At 35.3% G+C, this 16,736-nt stretch overlaps 1 protein-coding gene across 1 annotated transcript in view; it reads left to right on the forward strand.

Moving 5' to 3' along the window:
* Positions 1–16,736, forward strand: part of LRP1B (LDL receptor related protein 1B) — a 2,196,232-nt gene that overhangs the window by 733,779 nt on the left and 1,445,717 nt on the right. The window contains exon 3 of the mRNA XM_060411151.1: positions 16,242–16,379. Within this exon, the coding sequence (XP_060267134.1) occupies positions 16,242–16,379 (138 nt within the window). The remainder of the gene's footprint in view (positions 1–16,241; positions 16,380–16,736) is intronic.

Consider the following 16,736-nt stretch of genomic DNA (forward strand, 5'->3'; position numbering starts at 1 on the left):
AGTTTCTGTTTCAAATAAGTCACAGTTTTCTGTATTCTCCTTTCACTGGGCATAAACTTACACCTCCAGAATGCAGTAAGAGGAGTAGTTGTTTTTATAAAATTTGAAGACAAAGCTATTGCCAGAAGGTAATTTCCATAAGGAAATTATGGAGAGCCAAGGTGCTATTTAATGAAGCAAAACAGAAGTTAGAACACCAAAAGGGTCTGCAGGATCCCCTACAGGGCTTCCCAGGGAGAATCTGGCAGAGTATTTAGTGGTGGCACATTGAACTCAAACTCAAGCCTGGCTAAGACTCTATCTTTTAAAATACACATTTTAATCCTTAGTGTATCCATTTTTCCCTGTAGGGGTTTGTGTTGCTTCAAACCTATAGACTTGTACTGTGTCAGCTCTAGCATGAAGAAAAATTAATAAGATGGATAGAAGAGAGTATGAGTAGCAGATGTTAGGAGGTAAAACCTGTGGCTGAAAAATGGAAAGAGATAATTTTACCATATGGTATTTGAACTTGTGATATTGGCCTCCTTCCTATAATACTCCATCCTGCCAAACTGACCAGGCCTTGAAGCTGAGTGGCAGAAGTAGCTGGACTTTACCAGAAAGAGGCAGCAATTGACAAGTGGCCCATCGATTTGTTCTAAAAAATGCTCCACAGAAGCAGAAATAAGCACACGTTGAAAGACTGATCAAATGGTTCAAAGTCAGGGTTTGGGGGTATGGTTTAGAAGGCTGATCTTTTAGAAGACTTGAGCTTTACCTTAGCAATATGTACCACTTTGTATTTAATGAACACAACCTAGAATTATAGTGAATAAGGATTCTGTCATTAAGGCCAAGCATATGGAATTGTGTTTATGGTTAGAATTTTTTGGAAAAGTGGTAAAAGCATGCCTGTCAATACAGGAGACATAAGAGATGACGATTTGATCCCTGGGTCAGAAAGATCCCCTTGAGGAGGGCATGGCAACTGACTGCAGTATTTTTGCCTGGAGAATCCTGTGGGCAGAGGAACCTGGCGGGCTCCAGTCCATAGGACTGCAAAGAATTGGACATGACTAAAGAGACAGACAAGACAAATTCCTCTAAGCACAACAGATATTTAGTTGGGTATGCATGGCACAACAGTACTGGTTTATAAAATATTGGAATGCTTCTATTCTGATTCTAAACCACAGCTATTTGGTGCCTTCTTGGGACCCCTCAAATAACCTCATACTCCTTCAGGCCAAAGTGGGCAAAGAAATCAGCTATCCTAGCACACCTCAGCCTACTCACCTGTCTCTCAGCCTATCCTTCCTCCCCATTGTCTTCCCATCCCTACCTCTCTCTCCTTAGTCCAACAGGCCTGGGCACCTGGCCAAGATTCCCCTCAAGTTACCTGCTTATGGCTACTTGTAGAAACTGTAGCCTCTATTTCATCAGTTGTTAAATATTCTGTTATCACCCCTGACTGTAAGAACTGTGTAAGTATTTATGTGGCATAGCCTCACAGCCTTATAATATGATTTCTTCCCTTTTCTTCAAGATCCTTCATCACAAAGAAGGAAAAACAGATAGAAATGCATAATTAGGCATCATGCCTCATCTGTGTGTGTGTGTTACATGGGATTGAGATTGTTGCACAATATAAGATAATAGTAAAGAAACAGGTTTTAGAAGATACAAGACATGAATTCAAAGAATAGCATTTCTACTCTGTGACCTTGAGGAAGGTATTTAACCTCTGCAATCTTCAGTCTCATTTTATACTAGCAATTGTAATATCTAACACATGATATTCTTGTAAGAATTTAATAAGATAATGGACATTATGTGCTTACCTCTGTGTTTACAGAAGCTGGAACATAGGAAGTACTCAATAATGCTGCTTTCAGAGAATGCAGTAAAGGAATTTATTTTCATTTAAAGTGACTCCTATAATCATTTTTTGAGTTAGCATCATTTTAAATAACATAAAAATCAAATTTTAAAGAATATCCTTCATCAATAATATTTCACTTTTGGTCTGAAAAACACAATGTATCTATCAGTGATTCAACTTTGTTAAATTTAAGAATGTCTGTACTATCCTATGGCTTTTAAATTGGGCTGTTTAACATTCTGTCTTCCTCTCAAGTATAAATTGGCTTATATAAAAATCACCATGTCATGTGACATGGTTCTTCTAGTGAAAGACTATTAGCTCACGTGCTCTAACCAGTCTCTCTCAATGTAAAACCATTTGTATGCTGATCAGGTCTCTCAAACAATTGTTTATTTTCATGCACAGCAAAGAATTTCTTTTCAAAATGTGACAGAGTAATTCAAGACACACGTTTATTCCTCTTCTCCTTTGTCTATTTTTCTCTTATCCATCCCTTCTAACTAAATATTAGGTTTCCCCCCAAATGGAATAATGAGTGAATAACTCCTATTAAATAACTTTCATTCTAATAAATGTACCAGTGAAATTAGGAAAGATGTTTCTACATTTTACTACATATATCACAGTGAATCTGGCTTGTTTGACCAGGGGTCATGGGGCAAACCTTTCTCTAAATCAGGATAGTTTTCTTTTTAAGTCAGTATGTATAGTTTAATGTTGTCTTGAAGGAGCTCTGTAAAATCAAAAAGCTTGTTCTGCAGTTTTCGTGGAGCTGTTTTTGTGTTACTTGAATTATTGTGAAGAGTTAATTGGATGAAAAATGATGCTTGTTACCAAAAAGATCCTCAAAATAGTTCTTAATTGTTCTTAACCTGAACAAAAGTATAGAGACACATTTACTAATTGTCTTATATATTTACTCAACAAATGTTGGCTTTGTTATTTACTGGTTTGGGGGAGAACTTACTGTCTTTCAAAAGTTCTGAATGATTTATATATTTAGAATTTCTTGATCTTTGACTATTACCATTTGGGCAACATATCACCAAATCTTTTCTTCTATTATCTCCTGACATTAAACTGCCTTTGGTTTTTAGACCTTAACTTGGGACTTGCATCTAACCTCTTATTATCTTAGCCTATAGAGGAAGAAAGTCTTCCTTTACAGATTCCTAAGAAAAAGCAAGCAAGGAATTGCTGTTAAGACTGAAAACAGCCATGCCTCAGTGTGCATAGGGGTTGGCTCAGAAGCAATCTCTAACACATGTGTGGAGTGAAAGACTGAAAGGCTTTCAGCTGTCCTGACATGTGGATGAGCCAGTTGGCTGTTCCCACTCATTTTCCCTCTGTCATAGTAAGATCCCCTTCCTCTGGAGGATGTGTAGAACTGCCTGATTTTGGCACTTTTTGTTTGTTTTGTTTTTCAGTAGGCATCTGTCTTTTAGCATGCTTTCTACCAGGGAGTCATCCTTGTTTCAAATTGAGCAAGCTTTCCACCCTGCTCTGAAACTCAGAACTGCTGTCAGGAACTGTCACCTGCTTACAATAGGTAGAGCCCAGAGAACAGGAGGAGAAAGCACTGGCTTTAAAGGTAAAATACTTATCTTCTACCTATATTTCAGAAAGAAAGATATTCCCAAATGGAGCGTTTCATCTTCTGCTTCCTTGGTTATCTTATCAGCAAATCGAGTAAATCTTTTATTCTCAAAATTTTAAGGTGTGACTGGAACATGTTTTACTTCTTGAGGACTCAGTAGAACTTCTGCAAACTGTTGATAGGCAAGCATCTTCTTTGTGGTTCATTGATTAATACATATTCATTCATTCATTATATACATATTCATTCAGTTGAGAGTCAAATACAAATCAATACAACTGCCAAGAAATATGATGTGTGTATCAATCAATGAAGAAGTATCTATTTTCTCTCAAACAAAATTACCTTTGTCATTTTAACAGAAAACCTGAAATTCCAATCTTTGGAATTAATCTATTGTTTCTGTAAAAATCTTGTTTAAATTTAACTATATTACCTGTAAGAAATAGCAGTTAGTATTTAGGCTGGCTAACAAAGAGAAAGACTCTAATAGATTTAAAAAAAAGAAAAAGCATGTAAGTGCATTTTAACAGAGGTGGAGGAAAGAAAAAGCACAATCCTAGACCTTTTGACAGAGATTGAAGGTGATCAGAAATCAAACAACATATAAAGAATAGATACACGGAGAGAAATAAAGGAGCATTTAAAACACTTAAATGACAACAGCTTTTTAATCATCCAAGCAATTTCCCCTGTTAGCACTGGGTTTAAGAAATGGCAATTCTACAATGAAAGTCACTCATAAAACAGTGATTTCATTTATTTTCTTATCTATTTGCACTCAAGTGGAAAGTCATAAAGCAAGACAGTCCATTGGCCTGATAAAGTTATTTCAAAAGCTGTAATTAATGGTACCAATGCTTTGGTTATGTCCGTACATTTTCATTTACCAATTTTGACTGTATTCTAAATGTTCACAGTTTTAGTGAAAGAGAATGTTATGACTTAACCTATATTTATTTGTTGGATTCAGAGGATGACAGTCAAATTAATAAAATTTGTTTGATATATTCTAAAGTTAGCAGTGCACACACACAGAAATACAGAGCTCTCTATCTTAACATAACAGTTTTTCCAGATATGATACAGAAGTTTTTAGTAAGAATCTTAACTAACCACCTCTTTATTCATCCTCATAATAGCAGACAGTGGCATCTTTGGTTGTAGCAGAATTACTTTAGTATTGTACAATCTTTTGTAGGTGAGCAGGCATGTTTTTCATACATTAAATATATAAATAGAGCTGTGCACATTAGATGTAAGAAATTTTCATATACTGAGAATTCTGAAGAGGCGTAAGGACTAAAGAAAAAGGATTTTTAAACCTTAGAAGTTATCAAAGCTGCAAAATATCCTTCCCCAAGGCTTGTAAAAATAGGACAGATGTCAGAGATGGCTTGAGGTGCTGCAGCTGGACAAAATCAATCACCATTACATCTCTTCCAGTTCTTGAATCTTCACAACATCCATTTGAAATATGTAAACACAAAAGCCATTACTGGAACCTCTTTTAGAAAGAAATTACTTAACTTGAGTGAGTTACTGGTAGAGAGAGTACACATGTATCTTTACAGGTTCTTATTCATATTCCTGTATCCTTGATTTTAATCATAAAGATTACTCTAACAAATTTTATCAATTAATATTATTTTATTTAGAAGTTGAAACTCATAAATCAAATTTTAATTTTCTTTAAAAATACTATAAATATTATTTCTTTGAAATACTATAAATTTCTTTTATCGTTTCTCTTTAAATTAGGATATCAGTCTGTCAGGTAAAGTAGCTCTTAAACAAAAATAACTCTCCCTGAAAATAAAAGTAGTATCTTATAAAATATAGTTCTAGGAAAGTTGTATTACAACTGTAAAGACATCATGAAATCTGATATTATGCTTAATATTAAACAGATATATGATATTAAATACATGTATATTATGTACTTGTTTCCCAAAATAACATGGAGCAAATAATATGGTTTAGTACATGCTTCACAGTTTCCAGAAGCATCCCAGATTGCTGTTAGTATTTTGATTTCTCAGCTGTGAAAATTATAATAGATGTTATAATGTGCTATTTCCATACACTTAATTGCATAAAAATCACCTTTTCTCCTTAAAAGATGATTGTCTGTAGTATTTCCAGGAAAATGGATATAATTGTATACAAATGCATTCTTTTAAAAGTTTTTTATTTAATAGAGATAGAAAAGTTTAAATGTTTGCAATCACATTAATAGTATTCCAGAAATCTCTGTATATTGCTTAAAGACACTAATTTTTTGAAAAAGATTCTAGGAAAGTTAAAGATATTTTGTTTATATTTTTCATGGTTTTACTAATATATAATTGACATCCAGCACTATATAAATTTAAGGCATACAGCAAAATGATTTGATTTACATACATCATGAAGTGAATATCACAGTATATAAAGTTCTATATTCTAAATTGTATTTTATACTCTAGTTGGTTTACAGTGTTGTGTTAGTTTCTGATAGACAGCAAAGTGATTCATTTTTACATATGCATCCATTTACATATATCCATTCTTTTTCAGATTCCTTTCCCTTATATGTTACTATTTATACTGATTAGAATTCTCTGTACTATACAGTAGGTCCTTATATATATATATACAGTAGACCCTTTATATATAGTAGTATAAATTTGTTAGTCTCAAACTCCTGATTTATCCCTCCCTGCCATGTTTCCCCTTTGGTAACCATAAGTTTGTTTTCAGTCAGTGAGTCTGTTTCAATTTTGTAAATTAAGCTCATTTGTATAATTTTTTTTTTAGATTCCAAAGAGTCAGACACGACTGAGCGACTGAACTGACTGATGTACAGTGATAATGTGACATTTGTCTTTCTCTGTCTGATTTACTTCACTTAATCTGTAGGTCCAACCATGTTAATTCAAATGGCATAATTTCATTCTTTTGATGGCTAACATTCCGTTGTATATGTACCATATCTGAGGGTTCTCTTTTCTCCACATCTTTGCCAACATTTATTGTTAGTTTTTTTTTTTTTTTTAAAGCTCTGGTCCTTCTCACAGGTATGAGGTAACATTGTACTGTGGTTTTGATTTGAATTTTTCTGAATAGTGAAGTTGAGCATCTTTTCATGTGCCTTTTGACCATCAGTATGTTTTCCTTGAAAAACTGTCTATTCAAAACTTTTGTCCATTTTTTAACAAGATGGTTTGTTTTTCTGATGTTGAGTTGCATGAGCTCATTTTATATTTTGGATATTAATTCCTTATTAGAGATATATTTTGCAAATATTTCCTCCCATTTTGTAGGTGGTCTGTTTTGTTGTTAGTTTCCTTTACTATACAAAAGGTTTTAGGTTGATGTGGTACATTTGTTTATTTTTTTCCTCCTTGCTTGAGGGGACATGTTCAAAAAAATATATTGCTAAAGGCTGATGTGAGAAAGCATACAGCCTATGTTTTCTTTTAGAAGTTTTATGGTTTCAGGCCTTACATTTAGGTCTTTGATCCCTTTTGAATTTATTTGCATGCAAGGTGTGAGAAAGTAGACTAGGCTGATTCTTCTGTATGTAACTGCCTGGTTTTTCCTAACACTGTCATAGAAGCTGTCTTTATCTCATGTATATTTTTGCCTCTTTGTCATATATTGATTGTCCATATAGTTGCGGGTTCATTTCTGGGCTGTCTATTCTATTCCATTGGTGATTTTTTTTAATTTTTATTTTTACTTTATTTTACTTTACAATACTGTATTGGTTTTGCCATACATTGACATGAATCCACCATGGGTGTACATGCATTCCTAAACATGAACTCCCCTCCCACCTCCCTCCCATCATAGGTTTGTAGACTAGTTTGAAAGCTTCCATATTTAAGGCAGTTGTCACAAAATCTTAGAAGTGATGGGGTCTTAATTTTTAGAAATAAAATATCTTCACAGGATTCAATATTCAAGGGTCAAATATTGTAAGGGTGCCTATCAATAGAAATGATTCTTATGTTCCTCTGTGTTTTGTGTTTTAATCAATACTAGACTTTAATAGAACTTGAGTTTCAAATAATTCTTCAAATTATGATCATGTGATCCTTATGAAAATCATGGGATATAGGCACTAATATTACTCATGTTTTTCAAATGCAAAAATAGAATTTCAGTGAGGTTAACTACCTCAGTTCACGTCAGTTCAGTCTCTTAGTGTTGTCCGACTCTTTGTGACCCCATGAACTGCAGCATGCCAGGTCTCCCTGTCTGTCCATCAACAACTCCTGGAGTGTACTCAAACTCATGTCCATTGAGTCAGTGATGTTATCCAACCATCTCATGCTCTGCTGTATCCTTCTCCTCCGGCCTTCAATCTTTCACAGCATGAAGTTCTTTTCAGATGAGTCAGCTCTTCACATTAGGTGGCCAAAGTATTGGAGTTTCAGCTTCAGCATCAGTTGAACACTACCAATGAACACTCAGCACTGATCTCTTTTAGAATGGACTGGTTGGATCTCCTTGCAGTTCAAAGGACTCTGCAATGCCACAGTTCAAAAACATAAATTCTTTGGCACTCAGCTTTCTTTATAGTCCAAATCTCACATCCATACATGACCACTGGAAAAACCATAGACTTGATTAGATGGACCTATGTTGAAAAAGTAATGTCTCTGCTTTTTAATATGCTGTCTAGGTTGGTCATAATTTTCTTTCCAAGGAGTAAGCATCTTTTAATTTCATGGCTGCAGTCACCATCTGCAGTGATTTTGGAGCTGAAGAAAATAAAGTCTGCCACTGTTTCAACTATTTCCCCATCTGTTTCCCATGAAGTGATAGGACTGGATCTCATGATCTTAGTTTTCTGAATGTTGAGCTTTAAGCCAACTTTTTCACTCTCCTCTTTCACTTTCATCAAGAGGCAAGAGCCTCTTCATCATTTTTTGCCATAAGGGTAGTGTCATCTTCATATCTGAAGTTATTGATATTTCTCCCAGCAGTCTTGATTCCAGCTTGTGCTTCTTCCAGCCCGGCATTTCTTATGATGTACTCTGCATAGAAGTTAAATAAGCAGGGTAACAATATACAGCCTTGACCTACTCCTTTTCCTATTTGGAACCAGTCTGTTGTTCCACGTCCAGTTTTAACTGTTGCTTCCTGACCTGCATACATATTTCTCAGGAGGCAGACGGGTGGTCTGGTACTCCCATCTCTCTTAGAATTTTTGCACAGTTTATTGTGATCCACACAGTCAAAGGCTTTGGCATAGTCAATAAAGCAGAAATAGATGTTTTTCTGGAACTCTCTTGCTTTTTCCATGATCCAGCGGATGCTGGCAATTTGATCTCTGGTTCCTCTGCCTTTTCTATAACCAGCTTGAACATCTGGAAGTTCATGATTCATGTACTGTTGAAGCCTGGCTTGGAGAATTTTGAGCATTACTTTACTAGCGTGTGAGATGAATGCAATTGTGCAGTAGTTTGAGCATTCTTTGGCATTGCCTTTCTTTGGGATTCGAATGAAAACTGACCTTTTCCAGTCCTTTGGCCATTGCTGAGTTTTCCAGATTTGCTGGCATGTTGAGTGTAGCACTTTCACAGCATCATCTTTCAGGATTTGAAATAGCTCAACTGGAATTCTATCACCTCCACTAGCTTCATTCATAGTGATGTTTCCTAAGACCCACTTGACTTCACATTCCAGGATGTCTGGCTCTAGGTGAGTGATCATACCATCATGATTATCTTGGTCTTGAAGATCTTTTTTGTACAGTTCTTCTGTGTATTCTTGCCAGCTCTTCTTAATATCTTCTGTTTGTTAGGTTCATACCATCTCTGTCCTTTATTGAGCCCATCTTTGCATGAAATGTTCCCTTGGTGTCTCTAATTTTCTTGAAGAGATCTCTAGTCTTTCCCATTCTGTTGTTTTCCTCTGTTTCTTTGCATCAATCACTGAAGAAGGCTTTCTTATCTCTCCTTGCTATTCTTTGCAACTCTGCATTCAAATAGCTATATCTTTTCTGTGCTTTTTGCTTCTCTTCTTTTCACAGATATTTGTAAGGCCTCCTGAGACAGACATTTCACTTTTTTGCATTTCATTTTCTTGGGGATGGTCTTGATCCCTGTCTCCTGTACAATATCAGGAACCTCAGTCCATAGTTCATCAGGCACTTTGTCTATCAGAGCTAGTCCCTTAAATCTATTTCTCACTTCCACTGTATAATTGTAAGGGATTTGATTTAGGTTGTACCTGAATGGACTTCCCTGGTGGCTCAGATGGTAAAGCATCTGTCTACAATGTGAGAGACCTGGGTTCGATCCCTGGGTTGGGAAGATTCCCTGAAGAAGTAAATGGCAACCCACTCCAGTACTTCATGCCTTGAAAATCCCATGGATGGAGGAGCTTGGTGCAGGCTACTATCCATGGGGTCGGAAAGAGTCGGACACGACTGAGTGACTTCACTTTCTTTCTTTGAATCATCTAGTGATTTTCCCTACTTTCTTCAATCTAAATCTGAATTTGGCAATAAGGCAACTAATACATGGCAGATAAAAATTCTAATTCAAGGTTTTTGTCTCTAAACCACCTAATCTTTCCACTATTTCCTATTTTTATTCACAGAAGAAACTTGATAGAGAGGCCAGATCTTGAAGGATTTTACTGGGTGGGTGAAAAAGAGATGGTTTTCACATGATTATATTATATATCAAAAAATTTATAGGTGGGAAAAATTTGGTGTATTTTAGGGAGTTGAATGATAAAAAGAATCAATGGGGTATGTTGTTATTCATTCATCCAGTTGCATCCGACTTTTTGTGACCCCATGGACTACAGCATGCCCACCCTTCCTGTTTCTCACCATCTCCTGGAGTTTGCCCAAGTTCTTGTCCATTGCACCAGTGATGCCATCCAGCCGTCTCATCCTCTGACACCTCCTTCTCCTTCTGCCCTCAGTTTTTCCCAGCATAGGGACTTTTCCAATGAGTTGACTGTATAGAGTATAAGTACTGAAAATAACTGTATATAATGTAATGGTGATTAATTGTAAATAATTTAGTTTCAACCAGAACATGAAATCAGGCCAAGGAGTTTCGATTTCATGTGGTCAGTAATTATAAATATCAAGAGCTTGAGAAAAGTCTTTGGGTGAAATTTGTTTTGTTTTGTGAAATCAATTCTGAGAATGCACTGATGATTTAAAAAAGGTAACTTCTAGCATATTAAAGAAAGTTCAATTGCTAGAAACTTCATTCACCAACTAAATATTGAACTTTGTTTATTCTGTATCAGGCAGTATACTAAATGTTAAGGGAACTAAATATTCCTTTACTGGAGAGAAAGAGAAGTTTATAAAAGAGCATCTATGAAATGCATCTAGGTATGTTCATGGAATGGTATAAATACCAGTAGTGTGACAAGAGTTTTCAGTGCATGAACAATAATGGAGGAAAGTATGGCTAAGAGAGCAGAAATCTGCTCAGCTTTTGAAGGATGCTGTATGCCTCTGGCTTTGCTGTTAGTGGGACCATCAGGAGGACCTGGGAGAAGCTCAGCAGGGTTGGAAGCAGAGGCTGGAGTGAGAGGGAATGCAGCAGGTGCAGTTTAACAGTCGAAATACATATATATCACCTCAAGGAACATTCAGGCAGAAAAAGCAAATTTATTCTTGAGGGTAGGTTTAAAATAAACTGAATGAGATTCCAGACAAAAGTTAGAACTATTGAAAGATAGACATAGGAAATACAATTAAACAAAACAGCAAGTATTGATAGGACAAAACCCCCTAAGTGTAAGGTAACATAGTGTAAGGTGTGTGTGTGTGTTAGCCACTCAGTTGTGTCCGACTCTTTGTGAGCCCATGGACAGTAGCCCACCAGGCTCCTCTGTCCATGAAATTCTCCAGGTAGAAACACTGGAATGGGTTGCCATTCTCTGCTCCAGGAGATCGTCCTAACAAAGGGGTTGAACCCAGGTCTTCTGCATTCAGGCCGATTCTACTGTCTGAGCCACCAGAAAAGCCTGGGAAGATTAAACTTTAGAGGAAGAATTGATACAGATCCTGCTAAGAAGTGATGATGTAGTGGCAAGAGCAGATATTTAACCGTATCTGTCATTATAAAAGAAAAACCTCCACTCCTTCATAAAATGCACCATCTCAGTTATTAGTAAGAAAGGACATTTGATGAGATTTATGTCTTCCATTATCACTTTTTTTTCTGAACAGAGTAGATGTTTATGTTTAAAAATAATTTTAACATTCAAGAACATGCAGATGAATCATGCTGTCTTGCTTTATACTAGAAGGTTTATTTGTAAAATGAGGTTCAGTTAAAAAAAATGAAAGCTATTTCAGCTAGTTGGGTAAAGCTTATAAAAATTTAAGATATGGATACTATTCTTCTGTGTTGTATATTTTAAATCCTACTTATAATAGGGTTTTTCTGTCTTATATTTAATTACTGTATTTAAAATTCTGCCATATTGCTCTGGTTACCTAAAATTAGATTTGAAGGACTGGGAATGTTTTCTAAATGTGAATTACTGACAAGTGAAGTGATTCTCTCACCAGGACTCCCATCCTTGTTAAAATTTTAAGAGTCTGTGCTATTTTGGGATTTCTCATGTGCTGCCCTGTTATCATAGCGCCTCTCTTTTATCCCCGACAATCCTCATAATTAGCAATTAAAGAGATAATTCTGGGTGTATTTGATAGCTGCTGACCCTCTTTGCTATGTCCAGATTATAATTGCTGGTTGTGAAAAGTTCTGAGTGCCCGAAAGTCCTCATGAAATGAATTATTTAATGTTAACATTGACATATTCTGGGAAGTCCATACAGCTTCCATGCTGCTTCTTGTCACACAGGTATATAGGGAGAAGTAGTGATCAGGGTGAGTTTTCTAATGTTAGGTTGGACTAAAGGAGCCTCAGGGGATACACACAGCAATACTTCTTAAATGTTCATTGGGAATCAAGATAGATTATTCCCCAGAGCACCTGCACTGTATACCCATATGGCCTGGTTTCAGTTGAGAATTTGAGGCAAGCATTGCTATTTTTCAAACCGCCCCATCTCAACTACATTTTCAAGAAAGACTGCAACAACATTCTGGTTGTAGCAGTTTTCCAACTGAAGTATACCAGAGCTGGTCAAAGAGGTTTAAGATATTGATTCCCTCAATTTTGAGGGTAATCCTCAACGTCTGGGGCAACCTCTATAATTATTCTATGAATAGTTTCTGCTCTTTACTTCAGTGTAATTTGTAATTTTTCTATGTCTTAATATGTTTTGGTATGAAAATTTGGGGAGAATTGATGAAAGTCCAGTCCATCTTGCAGTTGTCTTACCAGTTACTGAGCATCGATGGGAACCAAGACAAGAGCATATCAAAGATGAGGAAAGCAATTATAATCCATTAATGAAAAATCAATTAACTCTTTCATTTTTCTAAAAAATTCTCTTTTGTCTTTACATGTTATTGGTAGGAAGAATTTAATAGTTCTATGTATTCCTTTTGAGAAATCCAGACATTTTTTCTTATTTTCTCAAAATTTGTAAATAGCTGAGCCTTTCTTCTTGATATCAGATATGCATTTCACTTTTTGTCATGTTCATTAGTTATTTGACAATCTTAAAATTGAAAACTCACATGTATTTCAGAAAACAAACGTGTTGCTTTTAGAAAAATCTTGCTTTTTTAGAACTACCTAGTAATTTTTGGTTTTTAACTCAAGATTTTTAGTCTCCTGGTTTATAAAGTATTCTTTGGTAGGGTTATTTTTGAAATTTTTACAGAAATCTAAATATAACTGTCCCAAACACTACTTTGACATTTATGCAAGGATGCATTTTTTCAAATTTTAAGAATCAGCTTATTAATTTAAAAAAAGGAAGCTGTCTTATGACTACTGGTCATAGCTTTTCAAAATTTTATTAGTTTATAAATTATAAAAATGATTTATATTTAAAATTTTTATTTTAAAAATGCATTTATGTTATCTTCAAATATAAGATTCAGTAGGTAGAAAACCTCAGTGAAAAGAGTTTCCCTTGCTTTAGTTCCTATAATTTGGATTTAAATATGTGTATATATATATATTTTTTAAAATTTGTGTGTATACATATATACATATATACGGAGAAGTATATTTTTAAAATATTGATACTCAAGTTACAGAGATATGTTTCAGTAAAATGAGTTGTACATTTGTATTTGACAGAACTAATACCTTTGTATAGTGGTAACTGTATAATATACATGAAGAATACAGGGAATCTATTAGTAGCAACATTTCAGCTAGTGAAACTACATCAGAAAAATTTGTTTACATCTGCCAAACACAAATGGTTGAAAGCTGTTTTAGCATCAAACAAAAATCACATATACCTAGAATTCGTATTTGATAAGGCATTTCAAAAAACCTATATTACTTTTGGCAACTCCAGCTTTCTTTTCTCCAGCTTTCTATTGTTTTTGCTTACATAATATGTGTACTTTCTTTTTTTCCTAGTTTTCTAGTGCTAGTATATAACAATCTTCTGCAATTCTTATAATTTTTATACATCCTAGAGATATTAGATTGGCCTTTTCATTATTGTCATTATTCTGCCTCACTAAATAAAGCCTCTTGATGAAAGTAAAAGAGGAGAGTGAAAAATTTGGCTTAAAGCTCAACATTCAGAAAACTAAGATCATGGCATCTGGTCCCATCACTTCATGGGAAATACATGGGAAAATAGTGGAAACAGTGTCAGACTTTATTTTTGGGGGCTCCAAAATCACTGCAGATGGTGACTGCAGCCATGAAATTAAAAAACACTTACTCATTGGAAGAAAAGTTATGACCAACCTAGATAGCATATTGAAAAACAGAAACATTACTTTGCCAACAAAGGTCCATCTAGTCAAGGTTATGGTTTTCCCAGTGGTCATATATGGATGTGAGAGTTGGACTGTAAAGAAAGCTGAGCGCCGAAGGATTGATGCTTTTGAACTGTGGGGTTGGAGAAGATTCTTGAGAGTCCCTTGGACTGCAAGGAGGTCCAACCAGTCCATCCTAAAGAGGATCAGTCTTGGTTGTTCATTGGAAGGACTGATGCTAAAGCTGAAGCTCCAGTACTTTGGCCACCTCATGAGAAGAGTTGACTCACTGGAAAAGACCCTGATGCTGGGAGGGAACGGGGGCAGGAGGAGAAGGGGATGACAGAGGATGAGATGGCTGGATGGCGTCACCAACTCGATGGACATGAGTTTGAGTGAACTCCGGGAGTTGGTGATGGACAGGGAAGCCTGGCATGCTGCAATTCATGGGGTCGCAGAGTCAGACATGACTGAGTGACTGAACTGAACTGAAATAAAGTAAAACATATTTTTGAGCTTTTTTTTTTTTTCTTTAGGGCCTTGAAACAGTAAAGAAAGTTATAAGATATGTGTTTACCAAAAGGCAACTCACCTTCTTAGAACATTATTAACTACATCAATATCTATCACTTATTTAGTACTTGCCAGGAAAAATACTAAAAACTTTTCATATACTTCTTGTAACAACCTGGCAAAATACAAAATATAGCTTACCCAAGTTACTCAACTAATAGAACCAGAAACTGGACTCAAGAATCTGGCTCTAGATTCTCCTCTACAAGAATCTTGACTACATTGCGTTTATTTACATGATTAACACATATGGAATTCCTCCTCTGAGCCTATATCCCATAGTGCTTAGTGCTTTGCCATGAGTGACTATTGATCCTTGCAACCCAACCATGTAGACTCAGCTGGTAGTTCCATTTACAGATGAGAAAATGAATGTTAAATTGATTAAATAATGTCCCATAGATATTGACAAAATGTTATAAATCAGAAGTGTGTCTTGACTGAAAAATCTGGGTTATTGCAATAATCAGTGTCAGATTAATGCATAACGACATTCCTATGGTTGTGACTGCACTTTGGGTTCGAGAGAGCTTGGCAAAATTAAAAATCATTATGGGAAATTTGGAGGATGCCTATAAAACAAGTATATATAGGAATTTTAGCAACCTGAAATTGGATATAACAATATACAGTGTGAATCTTTGATAAAGACTTGTAATTGATGAGCTTGAAGAAAAATCTTGGTGTTCTGAGTTAAGTATATCTTTAAAAACGCAAGGGATGACTATATAAAGTGCAGTTACCAGCAGCAGGTAAACTAAATGAATGCACCCTTTTCATCTGCTCTTTAGAAAATTCTGTTGCATGATAGTTACTCAGTTTTAAGACTTTTTTAAAAACAAAAGACTCCACATAGAAGTATAAAGCTAGCTGCTCTCCATACTTATAAAGATTAAAAGTATAAAATAACTCTAAGGTGGACATAGTTCATTTAAATTTCACTGAAACCTTTTTGTTCATGTTACCTGATATAATTCTATAAAGAGCCCTTCCAAGAAGTTGCCATTATATAAATTTCACATTTGAGGTATCTTACATGGTTTAAGTATCTTTCCCACTTATCTAAGGATAAGAGATAGAACAAACAGTCAAATCAACCCTTATATTTTCAATTCATGCATATTTATGGGTTGAATGCATTATTTGAGAAAAATACACCTTTTATTTCCTACGCAGCTTTTAAAATTTAATTTTTTTAATACATAAGCTAATTTGGATGTCTCTGGAAATCACTACTGCTCTCTGGTAGGATTTTTCATTGTTTTGTTTTATAAATTTATGCTAACAATTTATTGTGCTTAATAGTTTTGGAGTTGAAAAACTTGAGCTAACCCAAATCATGGTGTTCCTTCCTACAATTTTTCCAGGTCCTGAGGAGGTGGAAATCAAGTGCCCCTGGAATCACATTGCTTGCCTTGGTGCCAACAAATGTATTCATTTATCCCAACTGTGCAATGGCATCCTGGACTGTTTAGATGGATATGATGAAGGAGTACACTGCCGTGGTGAGTCCATTTGCAGAAAAATGCAACTGAAATACTGAATTTTTCATAGTTTTATTGAAAGTTCAAAGAGAACCTCTAACTTGTCTTGTCTTTCAACCCCAGATTTATCAGTTATTGAGAAAGCATGAGTTTTATTGCCAGAGACATTCAATATGCATTTCAAAGCTGTGACTATTGTGCTTTTTTGAAAAATGCTATTAAAAGTAAAAAAAACACACACACACAAATTTAGACTTTGAAGTTGGGCTCTTAAACAATCATGTATTTACCAGCAAGGAGTGCTTTTGAGCAAAGGACAAATGAGAAGTCTTTGTCACAGTAGATTGATACCATACATAAAAACATGTTCCCTCTGAA

Source organism: Ovis aries, chromosome 2 (assembly GCF_016772045.2).
Source record: "Ovis aries strain OAR_USU_Benz2616 breed Rambouillet chromosome 2, ARS-UI_Ramb_v3.0, whole genome shotgun sequence".
In the NCBI taxonomy this organism is placed as follows: Eukaryota; Metazoa; Chordata; class Mammalia; order Artiodactyla; family Bovidae; genus Ovis; species Ovis aries.